Raw genomic sequence first — 12,752 nt, 5'->3', positions numbered from 1 at the left:
ATGGTACCTAGACATCTGTGATTTTACATGAACCAGTTCTTGGTACGACAGACGGTATTTTGGTTGGTTCCCGTCCCTATTCCGAAGTGATGTGTGACATTACTGTGACTGAGTCCATATTTGGGTGTTTTTGAACCAAGTGAAGATCTCAGAAACAAAAACATCATCTACTTGCCCACCAGCAGCTTCAAATATACAAACCGTGCCTCTACCCATGATGACCCCGCAGAAGTTTGGCACCACAGGCGGACGCCTCTATGATCTTCCACATGAGGTAGAAAGAAGCGTTTGTTCCTGGGGTTTGGATTTCTTGAACCCATGACATTACAGTCAAAGTCAGCTGATGTCTGTGACCCCATGGCAGACTCAGGGCGTCTTTTAAAATAGAGCAACAAACCAACCTGCCTGAGGTCATTGGTTTGATCAGATTCCTTCCATACTTTGGAATAAAAAAAGGATATCGTTCCCCTTCTTCTAACTCTGAGACGCAGAAATTTGGAGGCTAACAAGGTCATTCTTACACCTTGTATCTCAACACTCAAACTGCATCAACTTTCCTTCTTTAAGCCAATTTGCCTGAGACTGAAGTGAGACTCACTGGCAGAAAATCAATTGGCTGGTTTCTCAAACAACACTCAGGCCCTCCATCCATCAGAAACATCAGGACTAATTACAGCAAATGAACACGATTACCGAAGGCCCGCCTGCAGAAACAGAGACTACACGGGGCCGCAGCCGTCTAATCAAAGAGCCCTGATGTCAAAATCTATTTCTTCCCCATTGTCTGCATTAGTAAGTGGAAGTGCTTTTGATGTTATGGACAAAACAGGATGTAATGACCTCATATTAAAGAGCTGGATGGGACAGAGCGGCCCGGTTAACAAATGCATTCATGTACATGCCTGAACGCACAGAGCCGTATTGTACAGACTGGTGAAATATGCCGCTGTCCCTGCACATCAAAGCTAAGTCCACACACTCAGACCTTATAGACCTGAATGGGTCCTCTTCCTCCCAGACTGGGCTACTGCTCAGACGGGAAAGAGGGGTTGTACAGGAGTCCACCCAGCGGACATAAGGAAAGGAAAACAGGATACAGCTGGTCACAACTCGCCGCCGCAGCCTGCATAGCTGAGAAATAAGCAAAGACTGGTCTATATGAAGCGTCTTTACAGCGCTGCGTGCTTTCAACCTGTTGCCTCTCAGCAGAACTTCACAGGATGGCAGAAAGTGAAAAATGGACACATACAAGGGTGGAAACAAATAAGAGAGGTGAAAAATGTGTAATTGGTTCCCTTTATTAACAGCAGAGGGCGCTCTTTGCTTTTTGATTCCCTGGTTCTAAAATATTATGTGAGCAGAAAGAGATTTTTTTTTCCCCAGACAGACAAAACCAAGACAGTTAGTCAAACAGATTATTCAAGCAAATTTTGTTTTGATCCAAATTAGAGCTCCCCCTCTGATCATCATGTAAGCTACACGTCCTAGCCTATGTGTTATAGCTCCACACCTGTTCTGGGGGTAACACAGAGCGAAAGAAAAAGAAAGAGTCAACATAAAAGTGTAGATCTGTTCAGGGAGTGCAATAATTTCTAGGGCTGGGACAATATTCTTTTTTCCCCAATTCGGTTCTTCTACGATTTCTGAGGTTGCCGATTTGATTACAATTGCAATTGTTTGGTATTTACGATTATTGTAATCACATTTTTGATGTCTACAGGGTTTATCAGGAGCCATAGTTTCCCAAAACATGCACATAACTTCTTTACTTTTTTTCCAACACAGCTTATATATATATATCATATATATATATAATATATATATATATGCTAGGCGCTGCCCAAGTAGCTGCCTGTTGCAGCAGCTCTCTCGTCTTTGTCCGTTTCTTGTAATTTTTTCGTCTCTTTTTCGTCATCTTTGTATTTGGAGTGGATCATCACTTTGTATGGTTCATTGTCGGTCACGGACACCAAACTTTTTGTGGCTTCGGCGATATTTTTTTACTACTTTTCTCCTGTGTTTGTCTGGAGATCCTACATGTAACCATGGCTGCATTGTTTACATGTGAACTCAGCTGTTAGCAGCCTGTAGCATGTAAATGCTAACTAGTGTAGGGCTTGATGATTTCCCTCGAGCTGAGGAGGAGGCGGTGAGGACGACGTGCTGGTTCTCGGATGTGAGCTGGGAGGTGACGACGTGGACCTGTCCTTCCATCCATCGTTGTTGGGAACGTGGGATCTAGCCCCGGGGGATGGATGAGCTAGCTGTGCTACCCCAGCGGCATTGTGCTGTTCACGGACGTGGCTGACGGAGCAGACATCGGACGCCGCGACACATTGGAGGAGCTTCACCTGCTGTGGGCAGACAGGATCCAGGAGACAGAGACTGAACAGACTGCTGGGGAGGCTCAGTCCTGGACCCTGTGGAGGTGGAGACTGGCTGGGCTGGAGAGTGGTGGACGAGTGGTGGACGGGATGTCGTCATCTAATTTCTTATGGACCTTTTTGCACTTTCTATACTCTTTCTTACTTTTGTTTTCTTAAATGCTGCGGTGACTCCTGAATTTCCCCTCGGGGATAAATAAAGCATTTTCTATTCTATTCTATTCTATTCTATATACAAAGACTAAAATAAACAACTTCAATTTGAAAAAGAAAAATTGAACAAAAAAAAATCACGATTTAAAAATGTTAAGACAAAAAATCCTTCCATACAGTATATCTATTTTTTGTCCCACTCCAAACAATTTCCAATGTAGAGCTTCTCAGAGGAACTTTATGTTTATGTCAATTTTGGCGCCCCCTGTGGCCAAAGACATCTCTAATCTACATGTTAACCAAGTCCCATAGGTGCATTTTCTTCCTCACGTCCGATTTCAGTCCCCAACAACACATTTGTTTTTCTTTTTTCATGTTTATAACCAGACATATTGTCATGAAACAATAACAAACTGGCTTTTAATTGTCCGAACAAAATCTTGATACTCTTTGAATCCAACAGTTAAAACTTCTAAGATAATACGTTTGCCCACAAAGTCCAAAAAGTAAGTCACATTCAGATAGATAGATAGATAGATAGATAGATAGATAGATAGATAGATAGATAGATAGATAGATAGATAGATAGATAGATAGATAGATAGATAGATAGAGACAAAATTCTAATCTATTAATGGACTAGCTTGTGTATTATGCACCAAACAAACGTCCCATACTTGGTGCATCTCTTCAAAAAACCAGAGGGATCTCCAGCAAAAGTTTGACACATTCACACATTAAAGGAAACTCCCGACAGAAAATCTTTGAGCTTCAAACCATTTTCATCCTCATCAGCAGCAGCTGACAGAAGCAACACCACCGAGCTGTGTGAGAATCTCAGACTTACTGCTTTTTGTGCCGTTGTCCCAGTCGTGAGCCTCCACGATCAACGTGTACGTCCGCTGCAGAGAAAGGAAACATAGAGGGGTTAAGTCACGTTTGAAAACAAATATCAGAAACATTGATACTCAAACAGCTGTGTGTGTGTGTGTGTGTGTGTGTGTGTGTGTGTGTGTGTGTGTGTGTGTGTGTGTGTGTGCTCCCATGTTATTCCTTTGAACCATGCCCTGAGGTGAGGAAAAAATGTCCTTAAGCATTTACAAATGAGTCGTTTTTGTGCACGTCTACAGGAAACCTGTTAGGGTGCAATGCTGCTGTCAAAGGGTCTCTGAATTATGTTCTGCTCACTTTCACTTGCAACTAGTCACAGCTCGCTAGCACACAAGTATTTCATTTTTTAACAAGCTAAGAATGATGAAGTGAATGACACTCAACATGTTTCATTCATGTATTTCAGTGCTACCCATTATGAAAAGCAAATATTTAGAGGCAGCGAGATAAACACCTCAAACAAAAGGAAGTAAATCATGGTGCTGGAATGATGTGCTTTTCTCCCGATTTGATTCTTTTACGATTTTTGGGGTGCTGATTTGATTTAAGTTGCGATTCTTCGATATTTCAGACTTGCGCGATTTTAAGTTTGCTTCTTTTAACACCAGACAGAAAGAAGGAAGAGAAAAAGAAAAATGATGATGATGATGTCTACAGACTATATCATAGAGGCGAGAAAAAATATTGGCAATATATCGTGATACTTCGATTCATGATAAAATATTGATATTACAACTCTCAATATTGATATTTTAGGTGAGTTGGAAGTACAATATCTCCTCTGCACCACCACTGCAGTAGATGGCGCCGAAGAGCTACTCCACTGTATGTTGCCCATAAACTGTATAATAAATATAATCTCAGAGTATATTCAAAATATTTTATTCCTAAACTTGATGATGTGGGTTTTGATGCTGTAAACATCAATATTTTCTCTCTATTCTTGGGTCGGTTACTTTTAAATAATTTCAAGTTTAATTTTTAAAGTGTAGCAGACTGATACAATAAAAATCAAAGTCATTTTTTGTGCAATATTAGATTTTTTTATGAGTAACATTGGTGACACTAAGTGATATTTATCAGTGTCACCAACTGACCATGACTTTCGCCCAATAACTTTTTGCAACATTAGTTAAACGTCACAGTAGTTTAAGTGACAAACTTGACGAACTTTCTGTTTTCAAGTCAAGTGTGAAAGTTTTAAAAGTTACGAAAGTTATGAAGTTATGTGTGAAACACTGCAATTGGCTTTCATTTTTTTCAAACACAATAAAATAGAAAAGTTAACTGAGTGGAAGATCGCAATATATCACAATATTGTGATATCGTGATATTGTCTTATCGTGACCCAAGTATTAGAATCAGAATCAGAATACTTTATTGATCCCTGAAAGGAAATTTCATTTCAGTTACATCCTTTCCAAGACATATAAGAAAACCAACATGGGGAAAAACAGAAATGGGATGAACCTAGGAGCTGCTAGCTACCCAGCGCCCCTTTGCAAAAGATATGAAAAAAGCAACACTTGGAGAGGAGAGGGGAAAAAAAAGGTCAATTCCAGACTATTCCCATCAGGGGGTGTAGTTTGAGATCAATAAAAAAAACAACTCAGCATATAAGCAAATGATGATAACAACAGACAAAAACTCGAAGACTAGCACAAGAGGATATTTTCCCAAAACTTTGCACCACATGTGAGTCATGTTTTTAAGATTTATCCAGGGGAGCTGACATCTCAACTTTCTCCCAATCAAAAAATTAAGTGAAGGATTAAATTTGAAAAATAAATAAATAAATAAATAAAAATAAAAAAAATTAAAATCATTAAACAAAAAAATCCTAGAACCCTAATACTTCGATTTTTTCTCCCACCCCTCGTAAATCATACAAATAAACATCACTCCTTCACAATACGGACGATGTTATTTCAGCTATGGTCATGCTACTCTCCAACAAGCCTCTGCTTACACACACAAATACACACACACACACACACACTCTCCAGGATGATGCAAAAATCGATTTTGTTGCTACTACAGAGTTTCTCGTATGAAACTTGGCTCCGTTACGGCGAGGTGAGCTTGAGTTACGCTGCCGGTGAAACCCAATGATTCAGAGATGAGGAGAGCCAGATACAGACAGCACATCTGTGAGGAGAAGCCAGGAGAGGACGCAGAGATGTGGACACACACACACACACACACACACACACACACAAATACACACACAGAGGAAAGGCAAACTGCCTGGGATGTACCAAACTTTTCTCTGGAATATCAACACTCCTATTCCTGTTATCAGCAAACCACTGGAAAGCTGGATAAAGAATTTCTCTGGAAGATTTTTATCCGTCAGGAATAATTTTTGGGCATTTCATGGCAGTGACATCTCCAATCTGATGAAAAGAGGTAACCACCATGCCTTTGAGCATCATATTGATCTCACAGCAGCCAAACAACACGTGTCCCAGTGTGATATTATATCACGTTACAGCACCGAGGAAGAGCTTCCCACACACACACTCAGACAAACACACACAGCTTTGTCATACAGTGATCCAGTCTCGCCCCTGTCATGACACCATTATGCCTCTGTGACTCTCATATCAAAGGCAGGACATTGTCTGGCGCAAATATCAGGTCTTAAACTGGCTTATCATGGGCTGTAGTGGATTACGGTTCTCAGGACAGGTCCTAATTAAGATCCAAGTGTGATGGTTTGCACCCTGGGCCTCATGTTTCCAATGAGCCTGGCTCTGACACCCACTCTAAAGTTGGAACGTGGTTAAAGATCAGCTAATCTGATGCAATTGTTATTAAAAATACTCAGGAACTAATGCTGAGTTGGTGTCTCTGTTACAGTCCCCTATACCCACCTATTAGAATAATGGCCCAAGTCATTTTTGAGGAAAATGAGTTTTTGGCTTAGATCACCTCTTGATGCTGGCCATCTCTGGCAAAATTGCGTAACTCTTTAACCAAAAGGATCATGCTCTTTATGCTTTATAGGAAAATGTCCTATGTCAAGAGGGTAACTCAAGCCATTCTATTTCTAGCCTAAGTCAAAATTTTGGATTATTTAGGATAAAATGTGTGACTTGGGCAATTTAACAAGCTTTCATGATGGCGGCTGCTTCAAGAAGAAACCGAAACTTCAGTAAACATGATTCTTGAATCAGTTTCTACTGGTGAGTGATTCGGCTCACTATCAAATGTTGTGTTGTAATTCAGTCTAAATTTCACAAGTCATAGTTTAACTACAGATTTAGCCACTTTTAGCTAGCTAACTATTCCTGGCTAGCCCACTTATTTCTGTAATCAAACATAAACGAGCACAAGGTAATAAAACCCCTCAAAGTTTTAAAATTAAGGAAATGTTTTTGCTTTTTGGTTGGAGATGTATGAGTATGCTTACTCAGCGTATGATTGACCTGACATTTGTTCAGTTTAGGTTGGAATTATTTATGTTTTGAGTTTGCTTTATGGAATTAAAGGACAGTTAATGATCAGGGTTCAAAAAGTTGTCAAAACTGGATGTTGGAAATGGGTTAAGTTCAATAAAAAATTCATTAAAGAAGACCTGGAGAAGTGAGGAAAAGGACTGCCTTTTTAACTCAGGGTAATTTCAGTTTGGAGTTTCCACAATGGAAGGAAAAGTCAGTTTAAGCCAGCTTTAAAGTCGACTAAGTTGCTTTATTCTTTAATGTTTCATGATTGACACACAATGTTCTCTGCATGTCAACAGTCATCCACTGTGAAGGCCTTTTTGATTGAAATGGTTAATAAATATCCTATGCTCTGTATCTGGTCAAATTCTTTGTGTTTTCTCAAAAACTTGAAAAAATGACTAAGGCCATTGTTTTAACAGGGTGACGATATTACAAAAGGGACACCACAACCAAAGGTACATTTTAGGAGAAGTCAATGGAGTTTTATTGGATTAAATCAATAATAAAAATATATATAAACAAAGAAAATCAATACTTCAAGTAAAACAAAAATGGACTGGAGACCCTGGCCGAAATAATCATAAGGTAGGAAGGTAGGAAGCTACTGGGCCAGCCACACTCTGGACCGTCGCACCCAGCACCCCCCCTTGACCTAAGAAAACCAGCAAATCCTAGGATCAAAAGAAAAACTGATAACTGCACTACCAGAGGTCTCCAACACAAACTAAAGGCCCATTTATGCTTAATGTCACGTACGAATACAGACAAGGACGTAGCCTTCTGTCCGTGCTCTGCGTTCATTTCTGCAAGTTTCCATTAAGCATATGGTGCAGTACCACCAGTTACTGTGGGGGGCAGTGTTGCTGGTACTACTCTATACAAAGCTTTGGTGAGACATGAAGAACAAACAACAATGGCAGAACCGATCCCGGCCTCCTACAAGTTTACTCTGTTTTTGTCTTTTATGCAAGCAGTAGATTATCAATACCTCCTCCACAGTCGCCATGTTTGTTTTTGAGTTTTGTTGTCATAAACTTTTGACTCTGGGCTGCCCCCCCTGGTTGTTGTATTGTATTAAGTAATGTATTAACAGCAATGCCAACGTAAAGGACGCGTGAAAGTAGTGCAGTGACGGTAACATTGTTTGAAACGGACAGATACATTTTTGTAGGAAAAGGGAGGAGAAATTGGAAGAGGGAGCATCTCTCCCCTCTGTCTCCTCTAAATCACCTTCTCCTACCTGAGCACTGATGAAACTCAGGTGAGCTCCAGGCAGAGGGAGGAGGGACCGGAGAGGAGACAGGAAGAGAGACACGAGCCACATCTAACAATCTCCAAACAGATTTTTGAAAATGATGTGACGTCCATTAAAACGTCCCTTTGCGAGATAAAGTTTTGGTTGTGGGACTGCAAAGCTAATGAGCATTTAAGCTAATTTCTCATTTCACACCAGGTAATGCTGTTCATTGGTCGATGTGTTTTGCCTGATGCAAAATAAAGTGTAAACTTACAGGGTTCAAAAATGTACACACATCCTGGCATGAGCAATCCAAAAACAAAACAAACAAAATAAAAAAGTTGTCATAAAAAAATGTGCAAAATGTTGAATAATTGGAGCATTTTGCACAGCTGGCCCTACTTTGAGTTAACAGACGTCCACAAACATGCAGATGGAAACTTATCAAGCTAACCAGCAGCACAGGAGTAATCTAGCCGGTGTGCTGCAGGGCACACTGCTAGGCAACCAGCTGACCTAAATAGCACTCGTTACGTCACCACTAGTGACAGTTGTAGTAGCCACAATGTGACTGCTGTGACCTCTACTGTAATGTCAGTGATAGGACGTGGACAAGGGGGGGTGGTACAAAGAAAAGCGTGAGGCGACCATTCGAGGGAGTTGCGGTTGATTCAGTGACGCGGGAAAGAGAAGTCACAGGGAGGGGGATTGGAAAATGTGTGTGTGTGTGTCAGTCTGTGTTGTTGATCTGGGGGACCAACAAGCTGGTAGGCTGGTTGCTGCTGGGCTGTGGGATTAAGTAGGCTTGTCTGGCTGTGGGTGGTGGCGGGAGGAAGGGGAGGGGAGTGTTATTGTGGAAGACCACGGGTGACAAGAGAAGGGGATGGAAGATGACGGGACAGGGGTGAGCAAAAGGGTCGCGGTTTGAACGCGGGGGGTACAGCTGTTTGAGACTGTAGCTACGGGTGAGGCGTTAGCGGGAAAGACAGCAGAGGAGTGAGTCTGTGAGGTTTCTGGTGAAGAGTAACACTGCTGCTGCTGCTGGGAGCTCCACCAACCCGTCCGACTGCAGACGCACAACAGATGCAGCCTCGAAGATGGATTATTTGACATGAACGTGGATCATCCCATGACATGTCGCTCGGCTTCTGACCTTTCCACCCATTCCCCCTCCCCCCACCACTAAAGGGTGGGCTAGCTGCCCCAGACTGAACATGTGGGTGGGTGTATGCATATGCCAATGCATACAAGAGAAATCACGAGTGGCAGTGATGCATTAGCGGCAAGGGTTCTTGTGACGGCGCGAGTCGAACCACGAAAAGAGGAGCATCCCAGCATCCCACAGCAAGAACAGGTGGCTGTACCGTGACCTCCACCTTCAGGGTTCACCCAGTCTCCAGGCTTGCTTGCTTGCATGCCAACATGCTGTAAACGTTTGGTTAAATAGATCCCTGAGTCAGTGTATGTTGGGGTCGAGCAAAGCCACGGACTAGCCTGGTTTCCCACAGACCATCCCAGTCAGTGATTAGCTGGATTAAGTGACAGCTGCCCAAATGGTTGGAACAAGATAGATGGATGGGCAGGGGGATAAAAGGGAGGAGTGGGGGAGGGAAGGGGGAAAGGCTACTGAACAAAGACCCTTGTCCCAACACCATAACTCACCCCCATCCCAATCAAAACCATTGTCAGTGAAGAGACACAGTCAGCACGGGAACAATTAGTGTCAGCATGTGTGCTACCGAGCCTGGTCGGGACTGTCGCATGGGTAAAGTCAGAAAAGTTGTCACATGAGTCTTAACTGTGATACAACCCAGGGAATACTCAAATTTTATCAACCTGTCCCATTTTTCTCAATCATCAACTACATCTGACAGTGTGAAATACTTTATCCGAGACTGCGAAGAATCCTCTGTCAGTCAAATCTCCAAAACCCTTGGCGGCCCTTCCCCTAATGGATTAGAGGATTTACTCAGAGAAATCCTAGTTTTCAAGTCATGAAGGGGGGCATGGTGAAACAAAATTGGATGTTTGTGTGTCATGTACCGAGTGAACCTGTGTCTCCTCAGGATGACCTAATAATAAAGTGGCATCCTTACAAAACAAGGCGCAAAATGTCAGCAATTCATTCATTTCTGGTACAGTTCTTTAGAGGAATGGAGAACACTTGTTTTCTTGAGGCAGAGGAAGTGGCGGTGATGTCTGGGGAAAGCCACAGGTGTAGGTTCCCACGCCAGATGAGCGGTGGACGGATGATTGGATGGTGAGCCAGTGGGGTAAAAAGACAGAGGTGGCAGTGGGAAGTGGAAGCCGGGGCAGGTTGGGGTCAGTAAGCATGGGATCTGCACGCTTCTTTCTCAAAAGAGGGGTCAGGCCTCTGCATGTGGGGCGATGTGCCTGTTTGCATTCGAAGAATACTAAGAATGTGAGATCCAGGCCTGGTGTGTAATCCCAGGCGGGATCCCGGTCTGCCAACAATTCAAGGAGAGGAGAAAGGACACTGATTGACTCTTTTAGGGGAAAACCTAGACCTTAAATGTTGATTGAGCTTTCAGGGTTTTTCCAAGGAGATGCTTTGGATACCCCATGGAATAACCGTAAAACTCAGCAACGAGCACCAACCAGTAAATCTCTGAACACAACTTTAAGCTATTTCTGCTTCCATGTCATTGAAAGGTGACCTGAATGTCCACCTCCCTGTTCCCAGCTCTTCCTCGCGGGAGCTCCACTGACATCTCCTGATTTATTGCCTTCTGATGGGACATGAGGTCATCACGATTCATCCCGTGGCCAGTAATCGCTGCATGTAATCTTCATTAATCTGTGATGTCAATCCCAGCTTTTGGTTTTACTAGGGCTGAGTCTACACTATTCCAGCAAGGGCATCGAGCTGCACCATTTCTGCTGAATAGCAAGGACAGTTGGAACAACAGCATGTGATGCATCTCGTACCTTGTCTGGAAGGTTTAAATTACTGAAGGCAATAACTTGAATTAATACATCCCAGCAACCATAAAAGGCCTGAATATCTGAAGGTCTGCACAGCCTGCAGCAACACCACTTGCAGTGAAAGAGACACTTGAGACTTTGAACCAAGCCACCTTTCCCCGTCGCTTCTACCTGGAGGGTGGGCTCAACGACTTGCAAAATCTGTCTCGGTCAAGCTCCTCAATCTGTTCAGAGGCAAAGATCAAAGACCTCCAGGGGCAAAATCCTTGCAAATGGGGGTGCTGATGCTGGCAGGCAGTTAGAGGATCTTGACCCTTTGAAATCCATCAAACACTGAGTCCAAGGGCGCATGATAAGACTCCTATGATACTGAATTAAACCATCAAATAAAAAAACATCAAAGGGCATCAAACTAATGATTATTTTAGAAATTGATTGCGATTAATTGATTAATCGGGACAAAAAAAGGATGAGAATGCATGATAGTCAAATTTGCAAAACCAAAAATGCATTCTTATTTTAGTTGATGACTATTGTTTGCTTAATGGTATGTATATGATATGTGTTGTAAAGAATAACAAATGACACAAATGTATTGTCACTTAAAGAATCAACAGTTTGGGCAAAATAACAGAAGGTATATTGTTATATCATCAGATTAAGAATGTAGAGGGCCAAAAAGGCAAATTAATAAAAATATGTCCTCAATCTTTTCACCTGCAGGTCAAACAGTTCACCCCCTCTGCCCTACCATTGTCTGTAGCAGCTAACGCTAAAGCTAAGGCAAAATTAATGAACTCCTCATGGTTTTCAAACAGGGTGGGATTTTGTAGCTCCTAAACATGCTGATGAGCTTCCCAGCTCATCATTGATGAGCCCATCATGTTTGTGTTTTAAGTGCTGGATCATTGCAGTCAAACTGCCGTGCCATGTTAGGTCGTTTTTGTCGATTACTTAGCGTGAAATACTCCCAAACTCTGGAATTTTTTGGGGACAAACAGCTTTCAAGCACCTGCTGGCTCAGCTTCTCCTCCGCCACGCTGATCTGTTTGCATGTGACGCATACAACCCCGCAGCCCAGGTAGTTACACTCCAGTCCAGTAGGTGGTGGTAAAGCACCTTCAGCTAGTTGCAAACCACAAAATAATCCGACAAAAAAGAAGACAACAAAAACTGAAGACAAACTAATACAGTAATGCTTTTAGAGCTGAAACGATTCCTCGATTAATTGGAGGTACTCGATTACAAAAAATGATCGAGGAATTTTCTCCGCCTCAAGGAACCGTTTAATTTTAAAAAAAGATCAAAGAGTGGTATTTCAAATAGAGCTAACGCTTCATTTAGAGAGTTTTCAGACCCCTCAAGCCACCTCTTTTTCAAATAGCAACTAGCAACAAATCTTGCTTCTTTTCTGGAGTTTGATATGAAAGCATGTATTTATCTGCATCAGCTGCTTCTCAACGAGCCACAAAGTCACTTGATTTTACACTTGCTTGAAACAAATTTTCATTTTGAAAAATAACTGCCTTTTAACTAAATAAATGTGTTTTATCCGATTACTTGATTAATCGATGGAATTTTCAGCACAAAACTCTGATACTAAAATATTCGATAGCTGCAGCTCTAAATGCCTTTACTTAAATATAATGACGCTTTTACCGATAGACTTTTATCAATTTTATTTATTTGTCG

General features: G+C 42.0%; 1 protein-coding gene across 2 annotated transcripts in view; it reads right to left on the bottom strand.

Annotated features, from left to right (window-relative positions):
• The window catches only part of jag2b (jagged canonical Notch ligand 2b), a 74,076-nt gene that overhangs the window by 42,515 nt on the left and 18,809 nt on the right, over positions 1 to 12,752 (bottom strand). For both annotated transcript variants that reach the window (XM_074684993.1, XM_074684994.1), the window contains exon 3: positions 3,385 to 3,439. In XM_074684993.1, the coding sequence (XP_074541094.1) occupies positions 3,385 to 3,439 (55 nt within the window). The remainder of the gene's footprint in view (positions 1 to 3,384; positions 3,440 to 12,752) is intronic.

This window comes from Halichoeres trimaculatus, unplaced genomic scaffold (genome assembly GCF_033239565.1).
Source record: "Halichoeres trimaculatus isolate MK-OKI-2021-1 unplaced genomic scaffold, fHalTri1.1 fHalTri1_scaffold_13, whole genome shotgun sequence".
Taxonomy (NCBI): Eukaryota; Metazoa; Chordata; class Actinopteri; order Labriformes; family Labridae; genus Halichoeres; species Halichoeres trimaculatus.
This window is presented reverse-complemented; position numbering and strand designations above follow the sequence as displayed.